General features: G+C 37.0%; 1 protein-coding gene across 17 annotated transcripts in view; it reads right to left on the reverse strand.

Annotated features, from left to right (window-relative positions):
* Positions 1–14,271, reverse strand: part of Rbfox1 (RNA binding protein, fox-1 homolog (C. elegans) 1) — a 349,342-nt gene that overhangs the window by 16,344 nt on the left and 318,727 nt on the right. For 9 of the 17 annotated variants that reach the window (XM_005391238.2, XM_005391227.2, XM_013517915.1 and 6 more), the window contains one exon: positions 847–899. The exons of 7 other annotated variants lie outside the window; for them this stretch is intronic. In XM_005391238.2, the coding sequence (XP_005391295.1) occupies positions 847–899 (53 nt within the window). Of the gene's footprint in view, positions 1–846; positions 900–14,271 lie in introns of those variants that run through there. One more of the 17 variants, XR_001235411.1, reaches the window with a different exon arrangement.

A 14,271-nucleotide genomic window follows, 5' to 3' on the forward strand; every position in this document is an offset into this window, starting at 1 on the left:
AGATTTCCTAGTAAATAATCTGGTTATTATTTAGGCCTTAAAACAAAGCAAAGAAAAAAAAAACTAAAACAAAAAAGAAATCTGTTATTAACTTAGGCACTCATCTATCTTGGCATTTAATAAAGTCATTCTATGCTAATGAAGGCCTAAATTTAATTATTCTGAACCACACTGAAGCGAAAAGACATTACTTTAATGGACATATCATGCAACTATGCAGTTTCTATCTGCCAATGTCCTGGTTTTAAAACCAAAAAAATTTTTAAAAACAAACAAAACTTCATCTAAGTCCTGCCACTTGAAATATGTTTTAAAGGAAAGGAAGTAGAGGATATTCAGCTGATAGAATGAAGATCCCCTTTTTATAGGACAGAGGTAGTTATATTTCCTTAGGCCTCTGGCTTTATAAATGCAGTCTTTTAGGACCTATAATATTCTATAAAGATCCCAAATAATTCAAATTTCAATCTCTGTGAATCCAGATAAAATATATCAACAACATGGAAGTCACACATCTATGTCTCTGATCTGCCTTGATTAGTATTTTATCATAAGAATACTGCAGCATGTGAGGAGATTTTTTTGGTGGATTCATTCAACATAATCTTATTGTCATAGACCATAAGTTTTTAAAATCAGGAACAAAAACATCAAAGCTAGCAAAATGCTTCCTTTCATACATCAGCACCTAAAGGATCCAGCTATACTCCAAGGGTATAGGGTCTCTCTCTCTCTCTCTCTTTTTAAACTAAACCCTCTAGAGTGACCAACTGCAGCATGTGAGGAGGGGAAAAAAAGGATATTGAGACTTGGATGGATGCATCAAGAAGTAGCAATGTTTGTTACCTGCAGAGGTGTTACAAGAAATTTCATCTGCTGCAACGAAGACGAACTGATTTCTGGAAGAGAAGATAAAATTCACAATACTGCTTGCTCAGGGGGAAATGTGCTCTCTGCCAACTGGTTGGATGTGTACAGATGAGGCGGGGAAGGGTGCTGTGTTTGAATGGAGGTTGCAAGGAAATGTGCCGATGTACCTTGGACTAGGAGAGTTGAGAAAGATCACAAAATAGGCATGCAGGGCCTCTTACAGGAAATCATAGGCATGTCAGAATATGGACCATGTACAAGCTGGTGCATCAGAATATTAATACTACGTGTTACCAAAACATCATGCCAGGATGTGGCGCTAATGCCAGAACATTTCAAATTGTGCTTAAATGGATTTTTTATACTAAAAGATTACAATAAAAACATAGATTATTAAGAAAAAGAATAGAGCTAAGTGGGATTATCACCAAATTCCAGACTTTATTATTACAATATACTATCCAAAATTTTTTTAAAAAAAGGAAAGAACAAAACGCTGTCATTCCAGAAAAGAATGTTATATGGTGTGAGATTATGGATAATAATTTCTTCCTCCCCAAACTGGGCTTGCTATGAAAATAAGGTGAGAGGATTCATCAGTTGAAATAAATCCTGTCTTGCTAAATAATTTTCATTGGTGTAATACTGGAAAGAAAATATAAATGGAAAAATACTATTTTCTTTGATTTAGTAAATCCAGAAAGATGATAAAACTCTCTTAAGATGTTTCCAACTGTGATATCTCCGAAATGTGCAGTGTGGTAATTCAGAAGTACTGTTTATTTCCCTAGGAACAAGAATATTTATCTTAGGAAGATTATAATGGTCCAGTGAGATTGACTAGGGTCTGAAATGCTTCAAAATCATCAGCAGAAAGGCACTGGCTTGTCATTTTTTATATTTTACTGGGCATATGACTCAAGAACCAAAATAAATGTTTATTTTTTTTGTTTGTTTTAGTAGGGTTCATTTGGTTCAAATGTTCCAAAATGTCTCTAACGGCAGAGCATTTATTAAAACATCTTAAGAAAGTTTTACTATTGCCCTGGAACATAAATATAGCTATTTAAAAATTTCCTAGAAAGTAACATTCAATTGAAAATTCTAGTCATTTCTACATCAATAAAGTCTAAAAGAAATGTATACATGCTCTGAGAATAGTATTTCTTCCACATGACAAAAGTGAAAATTAAGTTCATTTTTATCACCTCTCTTAAAAAAAAGTTAATTACATTGGATTTCTGCTTTTTGTTCTGACATAGACTTTTTGAACCTGATTTTAGATTCCCTAGGTTTGAGGAGCAATAAAATTATTATCCCTGAAAATGAAAGAGATACTTTGCATATTTATTTTGACTTACCCATCTTTGACTTACTTAAGGGACAGTAAGACACAGGCCTCCCTAACTCAATGGGCAAGATATTCTCCCAGCATACCCAGCAAGCGTTCAGTGGGGAGCTAACAAGAACACTAACTAGTGTAACCAGACCAGGCCATCTGGCTTATGCAAAGTAGCAGACTCTTTGGAGTAAGCATTCACATATTGGGGGAGATGGGGCTAGTTAAGCAGCTCTATCCAAATTCTACTCCCTTATTCTAGAAGAGATTGCTGGCTAGGGTTCTGTCTGCAGAAGTGCCCAGCGTGCGGGGCAGAACAAAACCATGTCTAAGTAATTGAGACTGATGGAAAACAGTTATTGAGTGAAACCTCACTACCTCATCCTAAATAGTTACTGAATGAAAACCTCAATTTAAAAAAGCCTGCAAGTATTGTTATAAAGGGATCAGAACCTTTTCTTCTTCTAGATTTAAAAAATATGGTGGTATCCTTCACAGTAGCTTTTTGGACACTATGTGTTTAATTCTAAAAAGTGCTACATTTTCCCCTCCCTCTTTCCTTCTTCCCATTTCATCCCTTTTCCCGTATATCCCCTCCTCTTCCCTTTGCCTTTTGGTAACCTATGCATTGCTACTTTTTTCTTCATGTCTTTATTTTATTGAGACAGGGTCTCACTATGTTGCCCAGGCAGTTGGGCCTCGAATACCTAGGCTCAAGCAATCTCCTGCCTCAGGAAGTAAGTAGGACTATCCCGAAGTGTTTTCATGATTCCTGAAGAAGTTGTTGAGCAAAATGGATTATTCCCCCTTTCATAATTCACTCTCTTCAAACACACTGGTTTACAAGATTTCTGATTACAAAGTTAAATCTATCTCCAAACATTAGTACCGATAGTAATATTTAAAATAGCATGCCATGGGCTCTGCAACAATATAAAAAGAGTTACAATTATATTTTATTGTTTTACAAAAATGTGTTCTGTACAATTTTTTATTTTTATATCTACACAAATCTATTATATTCCAGGAAGATCATTTTAAAGTGTGAGAAAAGTGCATTTGAGTGCAGTCTATTAGTTCCATGAGGTCAGGCTGTGAGATCACCTCATGTTCCAACTATGCTTCATTCATTGGTTATAATAAGTGTAATCAATAGGAAATATCTGCCAAAAAGGAGACTGGAGGGGGGTGGCCATGTGACAGGCCAGCAGAGCATTCTAGTGAAGTTAGAGGGGGTAGGGTTCACACTGCTGTCTACATAGGTATGTGTACATAGATGTAGACACACTTTATATTGTTTATGCAGACCCTAGCTGAAGCCTGCCCTATCTGCCATTTTATCTGCTTCTGCCTCTGCCCCCGGTCAGTGCAGTTAAGACAAATGATCTATTCACATGGATCCTAAGTGGTTTATCTATGATCCCTTTCATGAAACCATGTACTCTGAGTGATCAGAAAGTTGTGATTAAAGCCTAATGGTGTAACTGAGAAGTCTGCTATCTTCAAGTAAGTTAAGGAAAAGTTAAATGACCACAGGAATGCAGATGGTATATGCTGCATATGGGGCCCCCTGTTAGGAAGAAAAATGAGCCTTGGTACTAAGGTCTATTTCCTTACACTGACTCTAACCTCTCTCACCTCTCAACATAGACCCAAGGATTTAGACTTTTAAACGCACCTTATTTCCACCAAATTAGGTGTGGGTTGATATGATCCACCTAAATATTGTTTAAACTCAGTTGGACATTGTGAATACCTGGAGCGCTTTTAAAATTTCTAGTGGCCAGGTGATATCTGGTTGAGAATCTCTTTCTCTCTCTCTTTTTGTCTTTTTGGAGACAGGGCCTCACTATGAAGTTCAGACTGGCCTTCAGCTCACTTTGTAGCTCAGGCTGGTCTTGAAATCACAGTGATCCTCCTGCCTCAGTCTCCTGAGTGCTGGTATTGCAGGAGTGTGCCATGACACCTGGCTTGAATGAGAATCTTTGAATGGATCTCTGGCTTCGGTAGTTTCTAAATACTTCCAGATGATTCTCATGTGCAGTTGAGTTTGAGAACCACTTGATGAGTGGAGTGGTTTTCACTTTGGTTGTCCCTTTAACTCATAGGAAGAGAAAGAGAAAGCGAGAATTATGAGGTCCCTTTTCCTGTGGTTTCCAGTTTGACTGCTTTGGGCTAATGTCTGAATGATGTGCTAAATAAAGGTGATTCAAATATGTGCAAACCTGAGAGGCAGTGGCACAAATTCGGACTGGAAAAGGAGTTGGATCCTTGAATCTCTTGCAAGTTTTGCAAGATAGACTGCAGGAGATTCCATCACAGAAACACAGATGCTTTATCCAGGAAAGGTTTCTAGATGCGTTCCAACAGCACTGGCTCTAAATCTCATTTGGGAAGAGAAACTTGTGTACAGTCACTATAAAGTCACACTCCTCATTTGGATTTCTCATCCTTTCCTCCTATTTTACTGCCTTCTATGGATTTACTCAAGGTCATCTTTGCTGGGGCTCTTTGCTTCTGAGTTTGAATGAATTCTACCCAATTCTTACACCAAGAATTCCTTTCTACTCTTCTTTATACTCCTGAATTCTGCAAACATCCTTGAAGGTAAGGATTACCCACAATGCTTTAGAATACTAATCCCTGAATTTTGACTCTAACTATCTGAATCTGACTGTCCTTGAGAAGAGCCTGCCAATTTACACATTTAACAAGATCCCAAGCCTTCCTACTGACCAGCTCAACAGGACACGGTGCTCATTGTGTTCAAGGTAGCAGTGCTTCTATGAAGGACTAATGACTCAGATTAATTCTTACTGTGGAGGAGTCTGGGAAAACTTGCTGAAAATTTACAAATGCATTCCCTTTGAAATTTCAAAAACCACCTCTCCCAGGAAGATTATTTGATATGGGAAAGCTTTATGGGGAAAGGGATCGTCACTAATTTCACAAAAATAATGAAACCATAAGTTACTGAGCCCAAAGGGAAAGACTATGTTAGTCTTAATTCTTGGGATTGGTGACTCCAAAGGCTACTTCTTAACATTCATCAACCGCAGGTCCCATGACAAAAAGTTGTTCAGCATCATACCCATGTATTAATTCACTTAATTTTAAATTTTTCTCACAACCTGCTTACTTCGCTGCATCTTGGAAACTAATCATATCAGGTAGGCAAGATGCTCAGTGGTAGAGGTGAAATAACTCCATTGCCTTGGCTCAAGACCTTAGCTCTTATGCATTCTCTGAGGTTCTGCTCAGTAGCACTCACACAAGGCATATTTAATCACCACTGAAGTGGATATCTCCTTGGAAGAGCTTCTGAAGATTCTGAATCTTCAATTTATATAAGACAAAGTAATAGAATATTTAGATTTCTCTTTGAAGATGAAATAATGGAGGCTTGAAAAATTACTGCAAATACATTCTGTTGAACAATGACTAGAGAGGAAACAATCACATATGGAAGAGTCATTCTCTCTTTTGATTCTTATAGACCCACACTTGCTTTTATTTTCATGGACCAGCCATCTAGACCCGATCCGACTCAGCTGCTGGCATATTTAAATTAGTCCTGTGGATTGCCATATATCATCTTTATTCTTCAGTGTTTTTTGTTAGGCTAAATTTCATTTCTCTAATGCCCTTTCTTCTAAAAGTCACCCAGCACTGAATTTTAGAAGTCAAATTAAAACAGGAGCAGGCCAGCATCAAAGGAGGGGACATGAGAAGCCAGGTATAAAGCCAAACAGGGCACTTTCTGCATTAAGCAGGTGGAAAGACAGACAGTAAATTTTCCCCACAAAAAACAATGTATTTAAGTTTCATTGTGAAAGACTTTGGGCTCTTTTTATTCCTTGACATCTTAGTTCTTTTGTATCATTACTATTATACAACTTCAGTTTGATATTACTCATAGACTTCTTGTATCAAATACTATGAATATTGAATCTAACACATACTGACAAACCCTCTGAGGACATTTAGCAAAGAATCCCTGCAAAGCCAGTTTCCTGGCCTGGCAGATGGTTAGCAGAATGCCCCAAGAGAGAAGTGAGACAAAGTAAAAATCTCTCTAGGCTCTGGAGGCATCTGTTAGTTACGAGGCCAGACGTTTCTATCCCTGACTGCCCATTAGGATCTTCTTCTTCTTCTTCTTCTTTTTTTTTTTTTAAATTCAACTGAGATTTTAAAAAAGCGAAATACCAGTAACCAGGCCTTTTCTCCAATCATTTAAGTTAGAATCTTACACTTGGCACCCCTGTTTTAGGTGTTACTGATAAAACTCTTGGGTGATTCTAATCTCTAACCAGTGTTGAGAACTCACTTATGTCTCATTCTATGACTACTCCAATCATGGCTTCTTCCTCTGCTGGAAGCAGAAAGCTGAGTATTTTGGATTTAATGTAAATCCTCCTTGCTGTGATGATGTCAATATTTTACAATTATTGGAATTATTGATAATTACATGCTCCCAAATTATATATATTATTTGATATATTGTTTATAATTTCTATTTATTTTCAGCTGTGTTTCACAAAGTGCTTCCTTTTTTTTATACATGTGAAAATTAAAGTAGAAATTCGTAATAATTGGGTTTCGTTCATCTTATAAAGTTGCTGGAAGGGCCACACAGAATCTAGTCATTATTGTTTTCTGCATATTAAACATGACACAGAGAAATAGGATGCTCTAAAGCTTTTATTACTGCTTTTATCAAATAGTTTACTCATGTCATTCATTCAACCCTCGGTGGGTCATCAGGAGACACTGAGCTATGTCTAAGGGGTGGCGTGCTGTTTCCAGGAGCTTTAAATCACAACAGATAACTACAGCTGGCTTGCCTGTCTGGAAGCTCACAATCTAATTCATACTCCAGTTTCATCATCTAGAAAGGGAGCTTTATTTGCTTGTGATCAGTAGTAGTTAACCTTCCTTATTATGTCCAGTGCTAAAATTCTTTTCTAAAGTGGTACAAGCCCCACTCAGAGGCATATTTCTCCTGCTCCATTACTTTTATTCATATTTTAGTATATAGTGTATCATATACACTTCAAGTGGGAAATTCTAGAATGAGATGAGGCATAAGCAGACAGTCAAGCAAATAAATTATAGATACTTCTAAAAGGACCTATATTGATCTTTTTTTGGAAAAGGGGATTCCATTGAAATATATTTCAAAATATTTCAATTAGACACACGTTCCTTTTGCTAAGATTGCTTCTATAAAAAAGAGTTTAATTGGAAAAATAAGACAAGGAGCCTGGATTTGTCCTTAATGTCAATATTCTATCATCAATCTCTTAGTTTGGCAAGTTCATATCTAAGTTCAGCTGCATTATTTGGAGGCCCTGTCAATGTCTACTTGTGTCATTTTAGTTTATTCAACATCGAATACTCTTCCGGGTTCCATTTTGCTTCACTTCTGGGCTCAGGTGAAATGAAACTAACAAACAGTGTATGTGGAAACCACTCCCTGAAGTATGAGCTAGAAAAATAATTTCACCTTTCTCAGCTTCACTTTCCTGATTTGCAAAACAAGGATAAAAAGACCTACATGCCCCTTTTAGACATTTTTGGTTTAGACTTCTTGAGAAATGAATATGAAGTTATTTTATCAGAAAATAGGCACTCATATGTTTTGGCTGTATGCATTCATAGGCGACAGTGTTCTTTCCGCACCCAAGAAAGAGGACAGGTAACTGATTTTACAAAAATCTGAAGCCATGATGGCTAAGGGGCTGGGTTTACTCTAGAAGAACAGAGCATTTCTACTATGAAGCTAGAGTATCCCTGGTATCTTGAGTTGTTCCATGGATATGAAGAGATAATACATACCCAAGGAGAGGGATAAATGAGAAGGGGCTATTTGATCTTATAGCTCCCACATTTTTTTGGGCCCAGCTCATTTTTATATTTGTAGTTTGAAAGTCAAGATGTAAAAGCAATAACAAGAAAACAAATTTGGTCAAAAAATATTCTAACTCATTAAACAAACTTCCATAGGGAACTCATTTTTAACTCATGAACAAAACAAGATGCTCCAATAGTTTAGTGAAGTAGTGATGTTGGTCATAATAATGATAATAATATTCTCAGTGCTAAGAGTCAGGCTATGTTTGAGGGTCTTCTGTCAATAATCATCAATGAATGTCAATGAATTTTCACAACACCCTAGTGAATGAGGTAATGATCACCCATCATGCCCACTTCACAGAGAATGCAGTTGAAGACCAAATACTTCAAATAGCCTACCTTAACTATCTCATATTATAAGTAACTATGAATCTGCCCCTGCTTTAAATCTAAACCTGTGATCAAATCTAAACTTGTACATCCGTAGCAAACATTTGCTAGTGCTAAATAAATCAAATAGTAGATACAATATAGTAGGTATAAAAGCTCCTATTTCAAATCCTGGGACAGCCACACATTGTTGCCAGGAAGGCAGAGATTCCCAGAATATTACTCTTATGGTGGTCCATAGAGATTGCCTAGTTTAAAAATGATTTACACTTTTAAATGAATTTAATTGGATTGCTATTGCCTCTCTATAGCTAATACTCTAAGTTATCTGTCAGTCAGAAACCTAGTGATTGATAACTTCTGGAACACTTCTTTTTTATGAAGTTTACCTTTATCTCCTCTGATTCTAATTGGTACAATCCTCTCCACTTAGCAGATGGGAAAACTGAGGTTCAATAATATTAAATCAGATTGGACTTCTGTGTTTGATTTTTATATTACTATAAGTCTATTAGGCAATCAGTGTCAAGATATTCACATCAAATCACTTTCTCTACCCACTGATCTTTGGGGTAAAGAAAGCGATTAATTGTAGCCACAGGCTAGTTAAAGGAGCTTCCTTTAAAACAGGATTGATTTTGAAGGATGCCAAAGCACTGATTGCTATTGAAAAAGGGAGAGTAGAGAGAAGATGGTAACAGATCAGCGGGGACCACTGATTAAGGTTATCAGATATGTGGTGTATTTCTATAATCTCAGACCAAAGCATATCAATTTAAATCATTAAGATAATTAAGAGAATAGGATATTTAGGTTTGATTATGTCCAAGTCCTTGAAATCTATTAATTTATCCAAACATTCTCACATTATAATGCACCAAACTGGACCTGGAAACAATGACAAAATTGACTAGCTACTCTTGATTACAAATTCTACCTCCCACACATCACCCTACCATCCCCACTGAGAGCAGTCCCTCCTCTAAATACTTTACATGTTAATTAAATATGAAATGCAGTATGGTTTTGAGAAGAGTCTAATTCCAGAGGAATCAATCATTGAGATCCACACGAGGGAGAAAATCATAAGAAGCCATTTATTTCTGTCGAATATCTGTTCACATGCATTGTACTGCCCATAAATATGAAAATAACTTAGAGGACTCATGTAAATGGAAAGCAGCTCTTCTTGGAAAGAATTTAACTTGTGTTCATAGGTAGAGTGAGAATTTGCTTTGATAATCTTAGTGGGACAGTAGAGAATTTTGGTGAAAAGTTCCATATTATCCCCAAAAATAATATCTTTAAAAGCCAGGTGTGGTGACACATGCCTGTAATCCCAGCATTTGGGGGGCTGAAGCAGGAGGATCACTGTGACTCTGAGACCAGCCTGGGCTACAAAGTGAACTCAAGGCCAGCCTGAACTACATAGTGAGACCCTACCTCAAAAAGACAAAGAAAAAGATAATATCTTTAGTAGGTCACCCAGTGACCCAAAAAAAAACAAAACAAACCCCAAACGGTAACAACAAAGAAGAAAACAAGGCAAAGAAATAAAGGGGTTTAATTTTTATGAGCTAAAATTTTATCTTATGTGTATTTTCTACTATTTTACCAGATTGCTCTGAAGCAAACTCTTTAATTTGCAGTGGGAGTGTGTTCAGAGGCCTTTAACTTCGCATCAGAGGTTTCTGACCTACCTCTAGGAAGCATCCAGCTTTCTCAACCTGCCTCTAAGCCCTTCACAGCTGAAGGGTCTTGATGGCACCACTTAAAAGATAGGCTTTATTTGCTTTTTTGTGGCCTATCAAGTCAATGATCTGCAACCCGAAAGTGTGTAATTAGGCCATGACATGACCAAAGGAGTTGTTACATCTTGTCTTGTCGCTGGCAAAAGTACCTACCCACATAGCTGTGACAGCTGTGCTCTACTGGGTTTGGAATTTCTCTTAATATCTCCCCAGCTCCTTGTCTGTCCAGTCTGTGGACGATTATAGGATGGGCACTTTTTCTTAACTGCCTCAATTACATCTTCATCCAATCGTGCATAGCAGTTGTTAAGAAACCATTATAGATTATGGACCAAAGGTAATTAGTTCATGACACAAAAAAACTTGAGCACTTGTTCTTTCAGTACCTGCGTGTGTGTGCATATGTTCATGCCCGTGTGTGCAGGTATGATACGTGTGTGCGCGTGTGTGCATGCCCGTGTCTGCGAAGTAAAAACTGAGAAACTCAGGAAATACATCTTTCAGTAACAGTCATATTGCTTCTCATCACTTAGAGTTTGGCATCCAAATCCCAAAATTTCAAAAAGCACAGGGATGCTACTACCAAGAGCTATACATCTCCTTCCCTTCGTTCCTATTTCTGAGCTATCTCAATTATTATCAACTGAGATCAGTGAGAGACTGCAGGACAGGTCTGGAGAATATACAATTACTTTAGATTTTATAATTATTTTTTTGGAGAATGCCCAATCAGAACCATTTTAAAAGGATCACTGTCATGTATCATATTTCTTTTTATTTAAGAAATTTATTTTTGCTGGTATGTGTGCCTTGTAATGAGACTCTCACAGCAATGCATCACTTTCTAGTTACCCCAAAGTTGTCTAGAACAATTAGTTTCACATTCTTGTCTTAAAGAGACCTTGAATTACTGAAAAAGCAACTAAATCTGGAAAGAGAGTGAACTTCAAATGAAAAAGAAAATTATGATACCTAAAAATAGTATTTTATATACATTTTCAACATAGCTTTCTAATAAAAAACACTGGACATATTTTATAGACACTGGGGTACAGGAGGATATAAATAAAGGTATCTCTGACTCATTCAAGCTACAGTCCTATCACATGATGACAGAACATCTTTTCTGTAAAATTGCAAAACCAGGAGAGCTAATCAGGATGAGTGAAAATAACAGAAAAGATAAACTAAAAATAAGAACAACATCAACCAAGCACTATCAAAGGTGACCTAGGAGCGACTGCTGCCCACGGCCATGTTTTGACTCAACAGTCTAGAAAATAGATTCTTTTCTCCCCTGGACCTTTATCTCAGTTGGCAGATGCCATGAAATCCTCTTCTATGCTCTCTACACCTCCAGGAATGACGCCCTCAGTTCCTGTTTATCTGGGAATACCATGGTCAGCATCACCAAGTTTTACAATGCCTGCAATATATTTTTCTAGTAGTAGGCATTTCAAAAGCCAATGAAAATGTAAGTAAAATAAAGAGTATAGCATAGAGTTGCCAATGTACATTTTTCCAAATAAGAACATTAAAAGCAAAACTCAATGTAAAAACAAAAGTACCATTTCCTATTGCCATTACTTTATAAATGGAAAGCTATTTCTAGCACTATGGGAAAGGGAGGAATGGATAAACTCTGTCTGTTCTGCAGAAGGGAAAGCTGACAAACCACAGCACAGTGTCCCTACTCTTCTCTGGTCTTGGTAACCAGTCATTAGACCAGCAAAGGCAGTCACTAGGGCTTGAACTGGCTTTGGTAGATACTGATTTAACTAAGTAACTTGCACATGATCTTGATATCTCTTATTGAATACATCACAAGGACAAGACACAAGGGTTTACTACTGCTTTGGACCTGAGATAGGTTCAACCCTTATTAGAGATGGTTGAGATAAGAGGAAGAGGGAGGGAGGATGAAAACCTCCTCTTTTCTCTGGTTGGCACTGTCTGCAAAGCTTCTACATGCATTATCCATATGTTAAGCTTTTAGTGCTCTCCCACATGACAAAAAAGGTAAAATCATCAAGCCCGTAAAGTAGAACAGTTTTGTTTAAAAGTAAACTTTCTATAAAATAACCCTTAAACACTAAATTTAATTTTCCATTTATCATGCCCATCCACTTATGTCAATAACTCCCTAATTTTTATTAGATCATTTGATAAGGACTCCAAATAAAATAGCATGTCATTTTAAATCCAGTTATTTGCTATTTTATTTTATTTGTTAGTAATAGGGGTTGAATCCAGGGTCTTACACGTGCTGGGCAAGTGCTCCACCACTGTGCTACATCCCCAGCTTGTCTGTATATTTTAACAACAGAATTTCTGAATTACTTCATTTGGATCCAGAAAATAAATAACTCCTAAGATAGACAGGATGTAACCTGCAGTAATGGAAAGCAGTTTAAATCCTTCTATTTTTGCATTTCATCTTGACATAAGGTTATATGCAGACAAGGACTCAGTGCCACTTACTATAGCTTAGTTTATAATGAAATATAAGATGGCAGAAAGATGGTCCATTTCTTTCTTTCTTTTCTTTTTCTTTTTTTTTTTTTTTTTTTTGGTCTTTTTGAGACAGGGTCTCACTATGCAGTTCAGGCTGGCCTTGAGATCACTTTGTAGCCCAGGCTTGTCTCGAACTCACAGCGATCCTCCTGCCTCAGCCTCCCTAGCACTGGGATTACAGGCATGTGGCACCACCCCCGGCTCCATTTCTTTCTTTCCTATTGCCTTATTTCATTCCTTCTTCCATCTTTCCACTCACCCACCCATCCACTCACCTATATATCTGTCTTATCTATCTGTCTAGCAATCCATCTATCTATCAATGTAGGTATGTATGTGTGTTTGCATTGATCTACACATAATTTTAAATGGTAATCCCACTACTGAAAAACCCCAGCCATGTCTAATTATATCTATTACATTTCAAGAAAATATTAATCTATTTCTACCTGAAATAGAATCTTTTATTCATAGGTTATGAACGTCAAATTTAAATGATGCTATAGCATATACCTTATGACTTCTGAACATGAAAAATCTTAGCTTTCTTGCACTGATTCACCTAGACATTCTTACGAGCCCCTTGTTAGGCCCTAAAGCATAGATGTGAGTATGTATAAGTGTGTATGCAGACAGCAAGATAATTGATATTACAGCATTTTATTCAGGTTTCAGTTATCAATATTCTCCCAATTTTGTCACACAAAAAGCAATTTCATGAGGTATCTTCTAATACTATGTTGACAATTAACTTTAAAGTCTTTAAAAAAACCAAAAAAGATTAAAATAAAAAAATCATTTTGCTTCTAATATCTTTCATCTGGTCTAGGGATACCTGTGCAGCCTGGTGCTATAATTATATGGCAGAGTTTCCTGGCATTAGAAAATCTTAAAAGGAAATGCATGTTTTCAATGAAAGAAAGCAGGGCCCCTGGTAACTTGGAGTGCAATTACATCATTATAAAATTTCAGAGTGAAACACAATACATTGGTTTCATTTCTAGTTGGCCTATTTCTAGTTTCTTTCTGTCCTATCATGGAGGGACATTTTCATGCACTGGCCATTAGGAAATGTTAGAGTGTTAGCAAGCAAGACAAGCATGACTGATGTCTGTCTTTTGAGTAAGATATTTCCATCAAAGCTACATACATATCATACACATTTTCCTAAACATTTGTGGCACAATTCACGGAACAGGTACTTTTCCACTCCCCATTTCCCAGTTTGGCTGCTGAAAGATGCAACAAGGACCCAGTCATAAGAAACAAAGAATCAAGAGCCAATCCATAAAGAGAAGACTGCCCCCACCCCAGGCTTAATTCAAGCAAGCCATTCACAGAGCTAATGGGATGGACCTGTCGAATCCAGAACAAGTCACAGACACATGAGCAACACCAAGTGGCATGCAATGACCAGATGACCATAGGTGCCACTGCCATGCTTTGATTGGTTCAAGCTCAGAAAACAATCTCATTGAAAGTGTGGACAATTAGCTTTCCATACAACAAAGTAAGATTAAAAATAAGGATCTGGTGATATCAAAGGTTTAT

This window comes from Chinchilla lanigera, unplaced genomic scaffold, assembly GCF_000276665.1.
Source record: "Chinchilla lanigera isolate Chin_1 unplaced genomic scaffold, ChiLan1.0 scaffold00041, whole genome shotgun sequence".
Taxonomy (NCBI): Eukaryota; Metazoa; Chordata; class Mammalia; order Rodentia; family Chinchillidae; genus Chinchilla; species Chinchilla lanigera.